At 39.7% G+C, this 16764-nt stretch overlaps 1 protein-coding gene across 1 annotated transcript in view; it reads left to right on the forward strand.

The window, feature by feature from the left end:
• Positions 1-511: 511 nt before the first annotated feature.
• mast1a (microtubule associated serine/threonine kinase 1a) overlaps positions 512-16764 on the forward strand; it is a 91525-nt gene continuing 75272 nt past the window's right edge. Inside the window, exons 1-2 of the mRNA XM_030730965.1 lie at positions 512-770; positions 13473-13504. Of these exons, the coding sequence (XP_030586825.1) occupies positions 732-770; positions 13473-13504 (71 nt within the window). The 5' untranslated portion in view covers positions 512-731. The remainder of the gene's footprint in view (positions 771-13472; positions 13505-16764) is intronic.

Here is a 16764-nt window from a genome sequence, read left to right on the forward strand (position 1 = left end):
TGTGGACTTTTTTTTTTAACGGGTTTTTAGACCAGCGGAGGATCATTGTGACAGAAGCGTGTAAAATGGTGGCATTAGGTGACCTGATTTATTTTGGGTGAAAATGTTTTTTATCTCGGACCGTTGCTCACTGGCTACTTGGGAGTGAAGATGTGCGCAAACTTTGCTTTATCTAATCTTCGCTGTGATAAGCCTCGGCCTGACAGTCTGGGCTCTTTGAAGGGTTTCTTCGCTACCTTCCAGCTGGACTGAAGTTCATGCAGAGCACGCTGATCCCACCGTGCAGCCTCTTGCTTATTCAGCATTTCACAGACGAGCCTAGTCAGTAGTCTCCGTCAGTGTCAGCCAGCATGGGATGTCGGCTGGAGTCGAGCACAGGAGCGGCACTTTCTGTATTTTGGTTTAACCCCAGTGGAGTTTTTTGCTTGTAACACGAGACAGGATGCATTTGTATATGTGTGTTTATATATAGGCTTTATGGTATTTCTCATACTGACCTCAATAGGGCCACATAATCTCCGGAAAATTGCGGATACCATGCTTTTCTCTGGAAAGTGATGTTGACAGCTGCCGACACTCCGCCAAGCGTTTAGTGGTAAATCGTCAAGTCGTGCTGGCTCGCTGAAAGCCGCGCGAGAGTGGACTCTCTTCTCGCCCGGTCACCTGGAAACCACGGGAGCCACGAGACCCGCCGACAGGTGTGACCCCCGCTCCCCAGTCCGACACGCGGTATGGATGATTCAGGGATCATCCGAAGACGGAGGCTGCAGGTGAGAACTTTTGGAGTGTTACTGCAAACGCAGTAATAACAGAAAGTGTATCTTAACATATGGAAGATTTCTTTAGCCAGAGGCTGCTGCATGGTGGCGATTTGTAGATGTAGAATGGATTCATGTAACATGTATTCCTCTAAATGTTTTAGACCAGGTAGCTTTTGCGCACGTCTTCTGGGTTTACATGTTGGACGTGCAATTTGCAGTACTGCTTACTACTGCGCAGTGGGAGTAAGCAGTAAAATACGACTTTCTGCGTACTTTTGTATCCACTTTACGTGCATCATAAAATAGTATATGTTGACTGAGAATGTGGGTGCAATACTTGGCTAAATTACACTCTAACTCTTGACAAATGACAGTGTTTTCACAGTGATAAATACACACCATTCATTTCTAACCGTGGTTACATGAAGTGGTAATAAACACATAGCGATCACAAACAGTATGAAACCTTTTTGCCAGGAGACAAGCTTCCTTTATGTGAAGGACATCCATAGTCCTGCTAATTAAGGACATGCATAGTACTGCCTACTTAAAGGAGACTGAGTAGATGAAATGGGTTGCTCTGTTACATTTGCATTATGTAGGTTAGTCACTTTTATTATGACTGACATGTCAAGGCTCTGCTAAATGCTTCCTCTGAGGCTCATGAGGTGGGCGTGTGAAACTAATCAAGTCAGACAGGTGGAGCTCACCATTAGGCCCACTGTTTGCCAGTCTGCCTGAGCTGTCTCTGGAATTAACTTACAATAAGATTATTAGTTTGTTGCAATTTCTGCCAAAATAACATACTTTAGATGATTTCTCATCATTCATAAAATTATAATAATAAAAAGGATTTGCACAATTTCCTCATCCTTGCTCAGTTCTGTAATACTATTGCCTGGCTTGGAGTTTCCACTCCTGCAGGCTCTGTGCTCCTACTGTAAGGCCAAGAGGAAAACAAGACTATCTGTGACTGTCGCAATCATCCCTGGCATTGTTGAGCTGCCCTTCTTGAACTCTATGTTGACAATAAGATCAAGCATTTAATAACAGTTAAAAGTACAGGAAGCAGTAATGTTTGTGTGTACTTCTTGAATTGAATTTGTGTGTGATTAACAGGTTATTATATGCCAGAGTGGAGCTTTTTTATTAAAACTAAACTCCAATCAGCCTCCACAAGTTATGTGTATGAGACAAAAAAAAAACTAGTAATTCTTGAGACAGTCTTGCCTTTTCAAACAGGTGTAATTCTTTCAGCTCTGCTTTAAATCATCTTCTCTGATGAGTCCCTTTGTGCTAGAGTTGTGTTCTTACACCTACTTAACTCCTCACAACTGGAGACAGATCTTGTACTTCAAAGAAGTAGAGAATTCTGGATCAGACCTCTAATGTAGATATTTTTCTCTGCAAATGAGTACCAGAGCTTGTTAGAGTAAAATTTAGCTCACCTCAACGACAATTTTATGCTATAATGAAGGTTTGGCAGATCTCAGTGTGTGAATGAGACACTCAGTCACTCTACTGAGCTCAGAAGTCCTTAGGATTGAAGTATTTCTTCAGAAGTTAATCATATCGAAATTTCAGACATGGATCTCAACACCATCAAAAGAAACAAAGAGCAGGCAGACTGGCAGGGGACAGGAGACAATCTGATGTGCACATTAATGTAGTGCACATGCAGAGACACACTCCCATAATGAACTGTAATGGCAATCAGGAACACATAGCCATAAAAAGACACATGCACTTAAAAGGTCACAGGTGCACCAGGCTAGACTTTTTAGTCATGTGCTGTGCATATTTTAATGTGTGTGATTTAAAAAAGAAATCATGTCGCCACAAATCATTATGGAGGCTAGATTTCCTTATAGGGACATAAAGTCCCTGTAATGCCACATACACTGTCAAATTTTAAGGTGAAGACATATTTGAAGCTAAGGGTTAATAAGCCTTAGTTTGTTTTGTGTGTGTGTGTGTGTGTGTGTGTGTGTGTGTGTGTGTGTGTGTGTGTGTGTGTGTGTGTGTGTGTGTGTGTGTGTGTGTGTGTGCATAACACACACTTAAATGTATATACAAAATCGACTCCCACCCCCTGGCCCTATACTCTCCAGTTCCATTGAGAAGTGGTCGATATCCATATCTCAGACAGACGAGGTCTAAATGCTGAGGATGTGGTGCAGTTGTCAGGCCCATTAGTAGGACTAATGGTGGCCTAACAGCCCTGTGTGCCCTGAGGGAGGAAGACCAACCACCAGCAGCAGGATGGCCTGAAAGGGCTCAAGGCTGGGAAGAGGAAGAGGAGGGGTGGCGGCAGCATAGATTAGAAGAAGGCAGCAGCTGTGGGCTACACTAGACCTCATTTAAGTGCCTATTACAATATTTGGATCCCTTTACTGCCTGGATCTACTTTCATACCAGAGGGAGGAAAAGCACTGAGTGTATATACATATCACATGTTTGTGTTTAGTACTGATGAGTACTTCACTGGTCAATTATGAATGAAATAATGTGGGATAAAACTGAGAGAGAACTGGGTTTAGCTGAATAGCATTCAAACCAATGATCAATGGACCTAAGGCATAGGACAAAGGACTGTGAAATTGTAACTTGGAGTAAGCCCATGTAAGCACTTACATGTGAGCAACAGTATTTTGAAACTGATCCTGTGCTTCACAGGAAGCCAGTGTAACCATTTAAGTATGTGCAGAAAATGATCGTACTTCCATGTACGAGTCAGGAGTGTAGCAGCAGCATAGTAGTTCGTGATTTTTTTTTTTTTTTTTTTTATGAGCACAGTCTCAAAACCTTCTGAGATAATAAAAACTTTATTAATTCCAAAAGTTGGGAAATTATTGTGTTACAGGAGCCCAAATATGAAAAACATCTTATCTCAATAAAATAAATACAATGTCATAGACCAAAATAGCTCAGAAAAGTAAATTAAAAAAATAAATACACTAAAGAAAAAGCTCGGCTACATAGAAAATACAAGAAAGTGAAGAACAAAATCTAAATATGATGCAATAAAAAATTGAACTCAAAAATGAATGCAGGTATTAAAGTGAGGTGGTAAACATTTTCTGTTTTCTGTCTTTGTGGCAGCAGAGCTGAAACAGATGTTAGATGTATCTTTAAAAACATGTATTAAATATGTATTAAGTATAAATAGCCTCTAGTAATTGTGGTTGGGACAAAGGAGGAAGTGAGGTGACGTTATTACAGAGTGACAGCAAAATCTGTAACAACATTAACCACCTAGTTAGCTTTGTAACCATTATGATGATTGCCCTACCTTCACAAAATCATCGTTTAAACTCAAACCCAAGTCATAAAATTGTATAACTAATTTAGAAGGGTCACAAAAGTGATGTTTTCATGTCAATAGGTATATAAGATTAAAAAAATATGTTGTAGAGAGTGTGGGCAAATTTAGTTTTTTAATTTGTAGGGCTTGTTGGACAGGAAACAAGGCAGGATTGAGAGGTGTGTCAACAGAAATCTGTAGCTGGCACATTACATTGTACCTTTGACACTTTTGTGCTGCAATTTCAGCACCAGTTTGTGTGCGCGATAAGTGGATATTGACGAACATACAGGCCCAGCAGATGGAGTGTGTATACTCAACTCTGGTGTAGCTGGCACCCAGACAGATCTGGCTAATAGTTAGATTAAATATGTAAATGTGAATTTTCACGGTCACAAGTATGTGGATTGATTGATCCTGCTGCCATCCATAGGTTAGCTGTCATTTGTCTCCCTTGGATCCACAATAATGTTTTATACCACTCCCTTCTCCTTCCTCTGTTTCACCTCTTTTATCGACCCATCCTCCTGTTTATCCAACCGTCCTTCTCACTATATCATTTTCATCCTGCGGTTGTCCAGTTTTCACAGCATTTTGCTATATCATACAGAGAAATAAATCACAGTAAAGTACTGGTATTCAGCAGATGTCTTCATCTTTTTCTATTTTTCCATATCTCCCGTTGGGTCTGTCTGGCTTTTTTTGTTTTGTTTTTTTACATGTGATGTTTGGAGAGCTTGACTTGCAAAAATAGCTTTAGTCTGGCTTACAGTTTTGATATGAGTTTGATATCATCTTAAATGCCAATTACAGACTGTAGTGTTTCAAAGTGTTTATATCAGTCACACAAAATCATGCTGTCATGCAACAGGACCAGTTGTTTCATTAGTAAAAACACAATAATAGTAAGTAGATCACCTACAATCGTGACTAACATCCTGAGATTTGGCACCTTTCCATCCATTTTATTCATCTGTAACTGTAGTCTCAGCTGTGGGAGAAAGGGTGTCATTCATATGAGCTGTTTTTATCTGAAGAGAAGGTTATCATATTGTCCGAGCAATTGTAGCTGTGTGGAGTACATATACTTACACTTAACCCATATGGTCAAACACTCGCACTGACACACACACAAACAAACACAAATCATGCTGTGTGCCCATGCCTCTCTGATGTAAGAGTATGGACTAAGCCACACACACACACACACACACACACACACACACACACACACACACACACACACACACACACACTAGCATAATTTGTCCAATATTTTGTTCTGGGCAGTGTGCCCATTTCCAATATGCTAAGCACAAGGGATAAGAGTGTGATCACTGCAGAAGATCCAGCTCTGTTTGCCAAGTCCTGTCACTCATTGCCATGCCCACTGCTTTGTTCTGCCTCACCACGTCCTTCTGATGTCAGTATTATTCAGAAAGGGTAGGTTTTGTACTGCGAGAGCAAAGTGTACATCAAAGCAACAAATCTAGGCCACAGTATATTTGGGAATACTTTCAAATATTTGAACTACTTTAGCAGAGCTTGAATTCTCATGCCAGAAACCTTAAAAGCACTAAAGTTTTTTGCCAAACTTAATCCCCCAAACAGATGAAGTAAGAAAAAATAGCACCTCTTAAGGTTTCAAATTCTGCACATTTCATTGAGATGCTACATTATTTCAGACCTCTGTTTCAACAGCTCTGAATTGAAGGCTGCTAAGAAAAAATGAAAACTTGCTGATTGTTAAACTGACCAATACACTGTGTGACATTTGCCTTCCAAACTGCTCTCATTTTTGGCAATAGAAACAGAACAGAAGCCTCGTGACTCTGCCCAGAAGAGCAGCATATTAACGTTTTTTTTTCTATTCGTTTCCGCTTGGCCTTCACTTGGTCCTTGGGTAAATATTAACTGAAAAGCAAAAGCTAAAGAAAAACCGTCTGACACCCTGTCTTAAATTCTTAGGCAAACTCGTGTAATATTTTAATCTGGTTTGAACTGTCCTGTCTTCACAAAGCATAGCGACTGAGGAGCACGTGATTAATGTGCTGTTACTTGGAGCGTGGAAGCTGTGCATAATGGATTAAATGTGCCAAGGAGGTGTTTGTTTGTATGTGCAGATTTCCGTGAGTCTGGTTATATTGAATTATAGCTGTAAAAAATGCCTAAATAATGCTTTTGCATCTCTATAGTGCATGCAGGTTACATCAGAATATATTGTTGAAGTTAATTTTTGTCGTAAAAATATTTGCATGGAGGCTTTTTTGCCATGTGATGTAACAGCAGAACACTGTGTGAGATCACACTTTTCTAAATTGTTGCAGTGTTGATATGAACACATTAGTATTACCACAAAGACAGAAAAGTGGCTTTAAAAATGAACCATCCCATATTTTCATCAGTCACTTTGCTAGTACCAGGTTGGACCGGCTTTTGCCTTCAGAACTGCTGTAAATTCTCATGGCATGGATTCTACAAGGTGCTAGAAACATTCCTCAGAGACTTTGGTCCATACTGGCACAAAGGCATCACACAGTTGCTGCAGATTTGTCTGCTACACATCTATGATGCAAATCTCTCTTTCCACCACATCCCAGTGGTGCTCTATTGGATGGTGACTGTGGAATTTTGACCCTACCATTCGAATAATGCAGCAGAAATCGAGACTCATGAGACCAGGCAACATTTTTCCAATCTTCTGTGGTCCAATTTTGGTGAGCCTTTGTGAATTGTAGCTTCAGTTTTCTGTTCTTAGCTGATGGGAGTGGCACTTGGTGTGGTCTTCTGCTGCTGTAGCTCATCTGCTCAAAGATGCACGTCTGCATACTTTAGTTACAACAGTGCATGGTTACGTTTGCCTTCCTATCAGCTTGAAGCTGTCTGGCCATTGTCCTCTGACCTCTGACATCAACGAGGCATTTTCTCCCAAAGAACTGCCACCCACTGGAATTTTTCTCATTTTTGGACCATTCTCTGTAAACTGTAGAAGTGGTTGTGTGGGAAAATCCTAGTAAAGCAACCGTTTCTGAAATATTCAGCCCAGCCTGTCTGGCACCAACAAAGATCCATCCATCCATTCGCTTCCGCTCATCCTGTTCAGGGTCGCGGGGGGGCCTATCCCAGCTGTCATAGGGTGAGAGGCAGGGTACACCCTGAACAGGTCGCCAGCCTGTTGCAGGGCCAACACAAAGAGACAAACAACCTTTCACACTCACATTCACACCTATGGGCAATTTAGAGTAGCCAATTAACCTAACCCCAGTAAGTGCATGTCTTTGGAATGTGGGAGGAAACCGGAGTACCCGGAGGAAACCCAGACCTTTCAGATGTTCTAACTTTAAAGCAGCAGTGCTAACCACTGCGCCACTGTGCTGCCCACCAACAAACGTGGCATCTTTGTACCAACAAAGATGCCACGTTCAAAGTAATTTAAATCACCTGTCTTCTCCATTCTGATGCTCGGTTTGAAGTTCAGCAGGTTGTCTTGACGATGTCTGCATGACCATAAGATTGGTCATATTAACCATGTAACTGGCTGATGAAATATTTGCATCAACAAGCAGTTGAACAGAAGTACCTAACAAAGTGGCTAATTTAATTTAGTCTGATCTAGAAAACACCAGAGAACAGAGGAAAATGTCCATCACAGTTTCTTAGATCCAGCTGTCAGAACTTCTTTTGTCTGAACTCAGCTTACATAATGTAATACAAACAGAGGAGAAACTTTCTGGTAATTAAGAACTTCAAATCTCTGAATATTGATGTTTAAATTTTAAAGAGTAATAGATTTTTAGATACTTACCAATAATCATTTAAAATAATTGGCCAATTAATCAGTGCAGCACTGCCTGAGATGTGTTTCGGGTTTGCATTACTATCCTTTTTTTTGGCATTTAAATCATTTACATATTGATAAGAAATACTGGAAATAATTCTATATTAGAGCCAGTATTTACAGAAAAACAATAGTTTGTGCCTGTGCCTTGTTGTGATTATTTAAACTAATTAGTGACCAGTAACATGGCAGCAGTACATGCAGTAGCTGTCGATTGGACAGACAGTGAGAGGGAGCAGGTGTTGGGGTTTGGTCCATTAGCTACACCTATTGCCCCATACCCACAGTTACACACACACACACACACACACGGACACACTCCTGTGGGGGGCTCTCTGAGTCACTGGCACAGCTCACTTCCTCTTAATGATGTAGCATATTAGCATCCTTGAAAAAGCTCACCATGGCAGATGATGTCACTCCCATAGAAAAACTGTCTGCGCTCCACTCTACTTAAAATGCTACTGTTATAATTGCATTTTAATGTTGCATATTAGTTGTGATGAGTCTGTGGCATTTTGTCAAATTGCACTTTCTTGGCAAGAGTTCAATGAAGACGTCATATCTGTACAGCATGTATGAAGCTTCAGTCTGGAGATGAGACACAATATTACTGAGAGTAGTCACTCACCCATCCAAATCATTGAATTCAGGCGTTCCAGTCACTCCCTTTTACAAACATTTGTGAAAGAATGGATTGCTCTCAGGAGCTCAGTGAATTCCAACATGGTACCATGATAGGATGCCACCTGTGGAACAAGTCCAGTTGTGAAATTTCCTCACTACTAAATATTCTATTATAATAATGGTATTATAACAAAGTGGAAATGATTCGGAATGACAGGAACTCAGCCATGAAGTGGTAGGCCACATAAAATCACAGAGGGGGGTTGGCTTTGGTGGTTGCCAAACTCTTAATGCTTCAATATACCAAGATGTTTTGGACAATTTTATGCTCACAACTTTGTGGGAACAGTTTGTGGATGGCCCCTTTCTGTTCCAACATGACTGTGCCCCAGTGCATAAAGCAAAGTCTAGAAAGACATGGATGTGCAAGTTTGGTGTGGAACAACTTGACCCGCCTGCACAGAGTCCTGACCTCAACCTGATAGAACACCTTTGGGATGAATTAGAGCAGAGACTGCGAGGCTTCTTGGCCTTCTTGTCCAACAGCAGTGTCTGACCTCACAAATGCCTTCTGAAAGAATGGTGAAAAATTCCCATAAACACTCCTAAACCTTGTGGAAAGCCTCCCCAGAAGCATTAAAGCTGTTATAGCTGCAAAGGGTGCACTAACATCATACCCTATGGATCAAGAATGAGATGTCACTCAAGTTCATATGCGTGTGATGGCACACAACCCAATACATTTGGCAATATAGTGTAAGTGTCTCTTAGTATAAAGGGGAGTAACAAGGGAGAACACTGCTCCATAATAAATATGAGGGTGGTAGATTTCCTGTCATCTAACTCAGTCCAAGAATGTGATTAACCATATTTCTCAGTAGCATTTGCTGCATATATACGGTACCATTCAAAGGTTTACACACACTTACCCATTCACATGAGTGAGTAAGTGCAATTTTTGTCTGTTACTGTAGTTCACACATTTACATGATAATAACTAGACCTTCTGAAAACAGTTGTGGTCAAAAGGTTACATACACTCATACATGGGCATGAATGTCACGGTAATTATTTTGTGCTTTTAATGATTTCTTTGAACTGTTCTTTTTCCAGGGTGGAATGATTGTGCAGTATACATCTTTAATGACTTTTAAAACAAGCATTGGGTGATCAAGTTTAAATCATCTTTAATCCACACAGGTTCAAATATATACATACATACACTCACTTAAACCTTTTAATAAGTGGTGCTGAAGGTTCTACAATGTCTTTTAACTTAACAAGACCAAGGTCTGTTACATTCTCATTGTGTATATATTTGAGCCTGTATGTATACTTTTGACTGTGTGTGGATCAGAAAAATGAAATTGAAACTTGTGCACCCAGTTCTTGTTTTCTTAAAGTCCTTAAAGATGTATGTTGTACAATGATTCCACCCTGGAAAAAGAACAAAGCGCTGGAACAAAGTTATGGACCAATGAAAGAAAAAAAAAAGATGTGACAGAAATAAATATGTCGAAAAATGGCTCATGACCCAATGCATACCACCTCATCTATCAAACATAATGGCTGGTCTGTTATGGCAAGACCGTCTATGGCTGCTAGTTTAACTGGCACACTGCTTTTTATGTATGATTGCACTGCTGACAGAAGAACGAAGCAGTACACAGGAGCAAACTGCTCAGATTCAGCCACACACATCAAAACATGCAGTCAAAGCAACCAGGATTATTCAGCTCAGTCTGATTGAGGATGATTTCTTCTTGTTGAAGGCCAGGCTAAAGATATAAACAAGAACTAAAGGTGGCTGAAGTGTGAGAGCAGAAGCATCTGCTGAGAGCTGTGAGACAAAGACTAAAACCAGACAAAAGATTTTCCTCAAAATATGAAGTCTGACAAGTTTGTGTCTGTCCATATATCCAATTACTTTTGACCTCAGTTTCTTTCTTTCTTTCTTGCTTTCTTCACCTGTTCTATATGTTAAAACCTTTTGTCCCACAACATATGGATCATTCTTATTGTATTAAATATTGACCATTGTGATGACGTTTTCTATCTACTGACTGCAACTGTGCATGCCCCTCAGTGTTGGAATTGGGCGGGTTTGGGTAGCCAGCTTGTTGTGAGACTGTTTGGAGACAAAAGCTCCAGCTGTCAAGTCATGTTTCGTCAGTTTGACTTTGTAATGCCGGTTTGCTTAAACAAAGACAATGAGGTAGGCGGGGGGAGAGAAATGTCAGGATTAGATCAAAACCAGTGAAAACCAGTTACAACCCCTTATAATTACCTTATTTTCCCCTCATCTCTTGTGATTCTAGTGTCTTTCGTCACTTACTGTAGATTCATTTCGATTCACAGACATGGCTGTGTGTGACAAGCTGAGTGGAAAAAAAAAAAATTATGTTACCTTTTTTTTAGCAAAGCCAATTGAGAGTTAGAAAATATCTTGATAAGCAGCACAGGACAGCCTGACAAGAGAAATTGACAGTAACCTGATCTTAGCTAAACTGAATGTTTAATGGTTTTAAATTGGGACTTGATGGGCAACAAGCAGCATACAGATTCATCCCAGCAGATCGTAATCACATCAGAGTCCTTACAGTTGTGTCCCAGTGTCATAAATATAGCAGCAACAATTTTTAAATTGATTTTGTCTCCCTCCAACCTGGTGGTTCCTGAAGCCCTGAAGACTCCGAGCACTTAGGAGGGATCATTTTTCAAACTCCTTTTAACTGACAGTAGACACGAACAGAGAATTGCAGTATAATATCACCCTTACACCAAGCTGTAAATTACAACATTGCCCTTTTTTATTTTCATCTAGGATATTTTTTATTATGATAACATAATGAACTTAGCCTGGATCACTTCCCTGAACACTTAAGCCAGTGCTATACTTTATGCATTTGAAAATCAGGTCAGAGTTTGCTCCTAGTGCAGGGGTAGGCAACCTATTCTATCAAAAGAGCCACTTTTGAGCAATTTCTGACCCAAAACATTTGTATGGACCCTCAAAACATATTTAAACCTTATAATGAAGGTAACAACCAAAAAAAAAGAATAATAAATACTTATATTTCTTCTTGTTCTTCTTTGCAAGTTACGTTTTCATTTTATAAGACAAAGTAATCAGTAACAGGCACTATTAGTGCCACTGTTTGGTGAACACTTGCTTACAGATATGCCTGACACATAACTCATTTCAATTACACCAAAGTTTTACTATTAATTAAAGGACTTAGTATGTCTCACAGTATAGTTTATTTTTTTATTATTATAATAATAAAACTCGTAAATATTTTCTCTCTTTTGCATTTTCCACAACATGTTTATGTGATTGTACTGCGGACGCTGTCATAGTATAATAAATACTGTCTAAATTTCATGAGATTGTGTTTTTAGTAATTATTTTCTACACTTTTGTCAGCAGCTGCGTGCAGTCGTCTGTATGTGAATCCACAAGGAAGAATAATCCCAGCTTTATACATGCACATACACTCCAGAAAAACAATGATTATAATTTTTGACACTTTTAAAACCACTTTGTCAAAGGCTTGATTTTAGAAAAGTAACAAGGAATATATTTACATATACAGTCGTGAGCCACTTCATTAGCTGCACTTTGCTAGTGCCGCGTTGGACCTCTTTTTGCATTCAGAACTTCCTTTATTCTTCATGGCACAGATTCAACAAGAAGCTGGTAAGATTCCACAGAAATTTTAGTCCATATTGACATGATTGCATCATACAGTTGCTGCAGATCTGTTGGCTGCACATGATGCAAATCTCCTGTTCCACCACATCCCAGAGGTGATACAGTATATTGGACTGAGATCTGGTGACTGTGGAGGCCATTTGAGTACAGTGAACTCACTCATGTTCATCAAACCAGTTTGAGCTGATTTGAGCTTTGTGACATGGCACGTTATCCTGCTGGAAGCAGCTATCCAAAGATGGGTACACTATAATCATAAAAGGATGGACAGGGTCAGTAACTAAGGGGCCCAAAGTCTGCCAAGAAAAAATCCCCACACCATTACACCACTGCCAGCAGCTTGAACCGTTGATACAGGACAGAATGTAGCCATGCTTTCATTGTTGGTGCCCATTTGGCTCCAACAACCATGCCAAGTTCAAAGTCACTTACATCACCTTTCTTCCACATTTTGATGTTCAGTTTGAACTTCAGCAGGTTGTCTTGACCATGTCTGCATGCCTAAATGCATTGAGTTCTGGCCATGTGATTGACTGAATAGAAATTTGTGTTAACACCAAGTGTACCTAATGTAGTGGTTGATGAGCGTACAAATATATATCAATTACACCCATGATGAGATTTCTTTAAGACTTTAGGACATAATGGATTCTTTTATTCAGGTGTATGCACAGGAAAATTTCACTCTGAAACAAGCATGTCCAGCCTATAATCCACCTGAGACAAGGTGGCACAAGCACACATTGTTAAATGCATTTCTTGTGTAACTCAAGATCAATGTAAGGTTTGACCTTCAGTGACCTTGATTTAAACACACTCATCCTATTTGCTGAAGAATAAACAGGAAACAGTAAAACATCAGGAGTGAAAAGTATGAAGGGATAAAAAAAAAGGGAAAATTCATTATAAATTAAATCAATAATATGACAGAAAATTTGGTAATTGCGTGTCTTCAATGAGTAATTATATCAGTGCGGTTAGATTAATCATAAACTCTTGCTGCTAACAGTCTGTGTAATGAGACATTACAGGAATTGTTATGCTAATTCACATTTCATTACCACAGTAATAGTAAATTATAGGCATTTCCACAGTTTTCTGCCTTAAAGCAATGAGTCCTGCAGATTGCATGATGTGTAAAACTCTAACCAGTCTAATTTGTCTGCTCTCCCCCTCTTTCCTTTTTCTGCTTTTTCTTTTTTTCTCCTGCATTCTCTTTCTCACCAGAAGGATCTACCTCTGCCCCGAAAAAGTAGCAGGTAAGTTCACTTTTATGCACATTTTCCCACTACATTTCTTTCTGCATATTTTTCAAATAGTACTTCCTGGTGAGTTTAATTTGAATGTTGGTCATGTGGCTGTGTGTGACATTTTCTTGCCTCATGGAATTATGGGAATTTTGTGGGATCCTGAAAGGGAAAGTCAGATAATTATCTGTGCACTGAATGTGCTTTGCCACAGTATTAGTTGCCACTATTTTGCAACAGTTCTCTAGGCTGAATGGAATACTTTAGAAAAACAAGGAAGGAATAATATTTTTTTAAAGACTTGGAAACTTTTCAGCTTTATTACAAGAAGTCATGGTCAAGTGATGTTATTGTGTAGTGGGAGCCTCATCTACCCACTGCAGCATGTTTTAGCTTTGCAGGAGCTTTTTCACCCATAGAGCTTCTCTGCTGGTCCAATCTGTTGCACCAGTGAGCTGTGCAATGAAAGTTCAGCAGCAGGAGCGCCGTGCTGTGACCTTAATGCTCTTTGTGGATGTGGTGGATGAGGGGGTGGGGTCAGAGGGTTCAGAAAAGAGAACAGAGCAGTATGTGACTTAAGCTGTCAAATGTTTAGTGAATGACTTTTTCTGTGATTTTTTTTTTTTTTTTGCCATTTGTTGGTTTGGCAAATGTTCTAACTTACAATTATTCACATATCTAGAGGTGGGAGAACTGCAAAACAATATCTGTTGTTGTTAAACTGATCTTTCCAATTAATCAGCAGTTAAATAACACAGTAAATTTACAGTTTGTGTGTTGCAAAAAAAAAAAAAAAAAACCCTATGTGATGATACAATAACTGCTGTTGTTATCCTTAAGCTGTGAGCATTCAAGCATCCCAATTCGTAAAAACTGTGTCATCTCCCTAATCATCCAAGCATGATTAGTCACCCTGTTACACATGTGTCTCTTATGCACTTGCTCTGCCACACTGTTCTACACTGCCACCCGTGGTGAACCCAGTTCAGACAAATACAAACATAGCAAGAGGCTCTTACAATTGGTTTAGTAAGGCATCAGACAGTGAGGAGCACCCTGACATAGTTAATGAAGGTCTTCAGCATGACTAAAAAGAGAGCTGCTTGTCTCAGAAAAATCACCTTACGCACATGGTAAAATAAAGGCCGTGCTGGGATTAATTTGCAAAGAGAAATTCCAAGCAACAGAATGTCTCTTACCATTTTCTCTCTACAGCCTTAGTCTGAGTGCTCCAGCTGGCTGGTTTATCACTTGGTGAGTGGAGCACAGAAAGCAAGAGAGAGCTGTCTGCAGAGGGAGAGCAAGAGCTTAGTTGCAAAGCATAGCATGTCCATAGATTTTTCACAAAGTGCTTTATTGTAGGTTGGCAAGAATGAGGTGAACTGAGAAGAGAGTCATGCGCCTAAGCTTGGTCACTGGTTGCTTTCTTAGGCACACCTTGCAAGTACAGGGCTTGACCTACTTTTAATTTCAGAACTGCCTTAATTCTTCATGCCATAGATTCAACAAGGTGCTGGAAACATTCCTCTGAGATTTTGGTTCATATTGACATGATGGCATCACATACGTAGTTGCTGCAGATTTAGTCAGTTTCCAACCGGTCGCAGCAGATGACTGCCCCTCCCTGAGCCTGGTTCTGCTGGAGGTTTCTTCCTGTTAAAAGGGAGTTTTTCCTTTCCACTGTCGCCAAGTGCTGCTCATAGGGGGTCGTTTTGACTGTTGGGTTTTCTCTGTATTATTGTAGGGTCTTTACCCACAATACAAAGCGCCTTGAGGCGACAGTTTGTTGTGATTTGGCGCTATATAAATAAAATTGAATTGAATTGAATTGAATTGCACATTCATGATGTGAATCTCCCATTACACTACATCCCAAAAGTGCTCTATTGGATTAAGATTTGGTGACTGTGGAGGCCATTTGAGTACAGTGAACTCATTGTCATGTTCAAGAAACCAGTTTGAGACGATTTGAGCTTTGCAACGTGGCACATTATGTAATGGTTGGTGCCTGAAGCACTGTTACAAGGCAGGATGGATCCATACCTTAATGTTGTTTACACCACATTTTGACCCTATCATCTCAGTGTTGCAGCAGAAATCAAGACTCATCAGACCAATAAACTTTATTTTTTTCAAATCTTCCAATTTTAGTGAGCCCATGTGAATTGTAGCCTCAGTTTCCTTGTTCTTAGCTGACTGTTTAGTCATATGTTTAGATTCCCTCTGTCAGGATTCCATGTGTTAAGTCTGCGTGTGTGTCATGGTTGGTCACTTCCTGTTTTATTTTGACAGTCTCATGTTCCTTGTTCTTTGTGTTTAGTTTTGCTTCTCCTTGTCTCATCAGTGTAATTATGTTCAGCTGTCCTTCTCACCTATTTCCACTCCACAGTTTATGTCTAGGCTATGTCTGTGCTATGTATTGCCAAGTCAAGTTTTGCAATTAAAGCTTTAAGTTGAAATAAGCTCCTTACCTTATGAGTCCTGCTTTGAGGTCCTCTGCCTTGCCGGCCATAGCAACAAACAACATGACACTACTGAAGAGTTTGTTTCTAAGGTTTGGTTTTAGTTTTAGTTAGTTTGGTTTTTCTTGGCTGTCTCCTGGCTGCAGATGAAGATTTAAAGCAAAAAAAACAAAAAAAAAACATGACAGATATTTTTAGAATCAGTGTGACTCATACTTCCCTAGTTATGTCCGATGCCCACTGTGAAGAAAAAAAAAAGGGAGAAAAAACAGTTTATAAATAATAGAAAAGAAGATTCTGTGTAATTTTAAAACTTGCCAGAGACTCATCACATTATAGTTTTTCTTCAGGTTGAAATCAGTGTAAATGTTGAGCTGATTGAAATGCGTGACCTCAATAACCTCTTAATATCACTTATTGTGTCAGGTGTCATTTTGTACATGACTTCGTGGAGATCTTAAGTAGAAAGTAGAAGAAAGAGACCTGCTCATGCTTCACCTTTGCTCTAGTTGAATGAAATGATTAGTGGAAATTCCTTCATGAAGGCCAGTGTTAAAGCAATTGAATCCAGAGTCAGCTTCGCAACGAACATGACTGACTTCTCAGAGCGAAAGGGAGAGAGATGCTGTCTACTTAAGTTAGTTGCTTTCGGTGCAGTTTAGTGTGTATGGGATTGAATGAAATTTGGAGGTTTGACAGAACCAATTAAAATGACTTAATCTTTGGCACATACCTGTGAAAACACTCACATTTGACAGTTATATTGGTTCAAATGTGAAATGTGTAAAAGCAGCTTAAACATTGAGTCTC

Source organism: Archocentrus centrarchus, chromosome 1 (genome assembly GCF_007364275.1).
Source record: "Archocentrus centrarchus isolate MPI-CPG fArcCen1 chromosome 1, fArcCen1, whole genome shotgun sequence".
Taxonomy (NCBI): domain Eukaryota; kingdom Metazoa; phylum Chordata; class Actinopteri; order Cichliformes; family Cichlidae; genus Archocentrus; species Archocentrus centrarchus.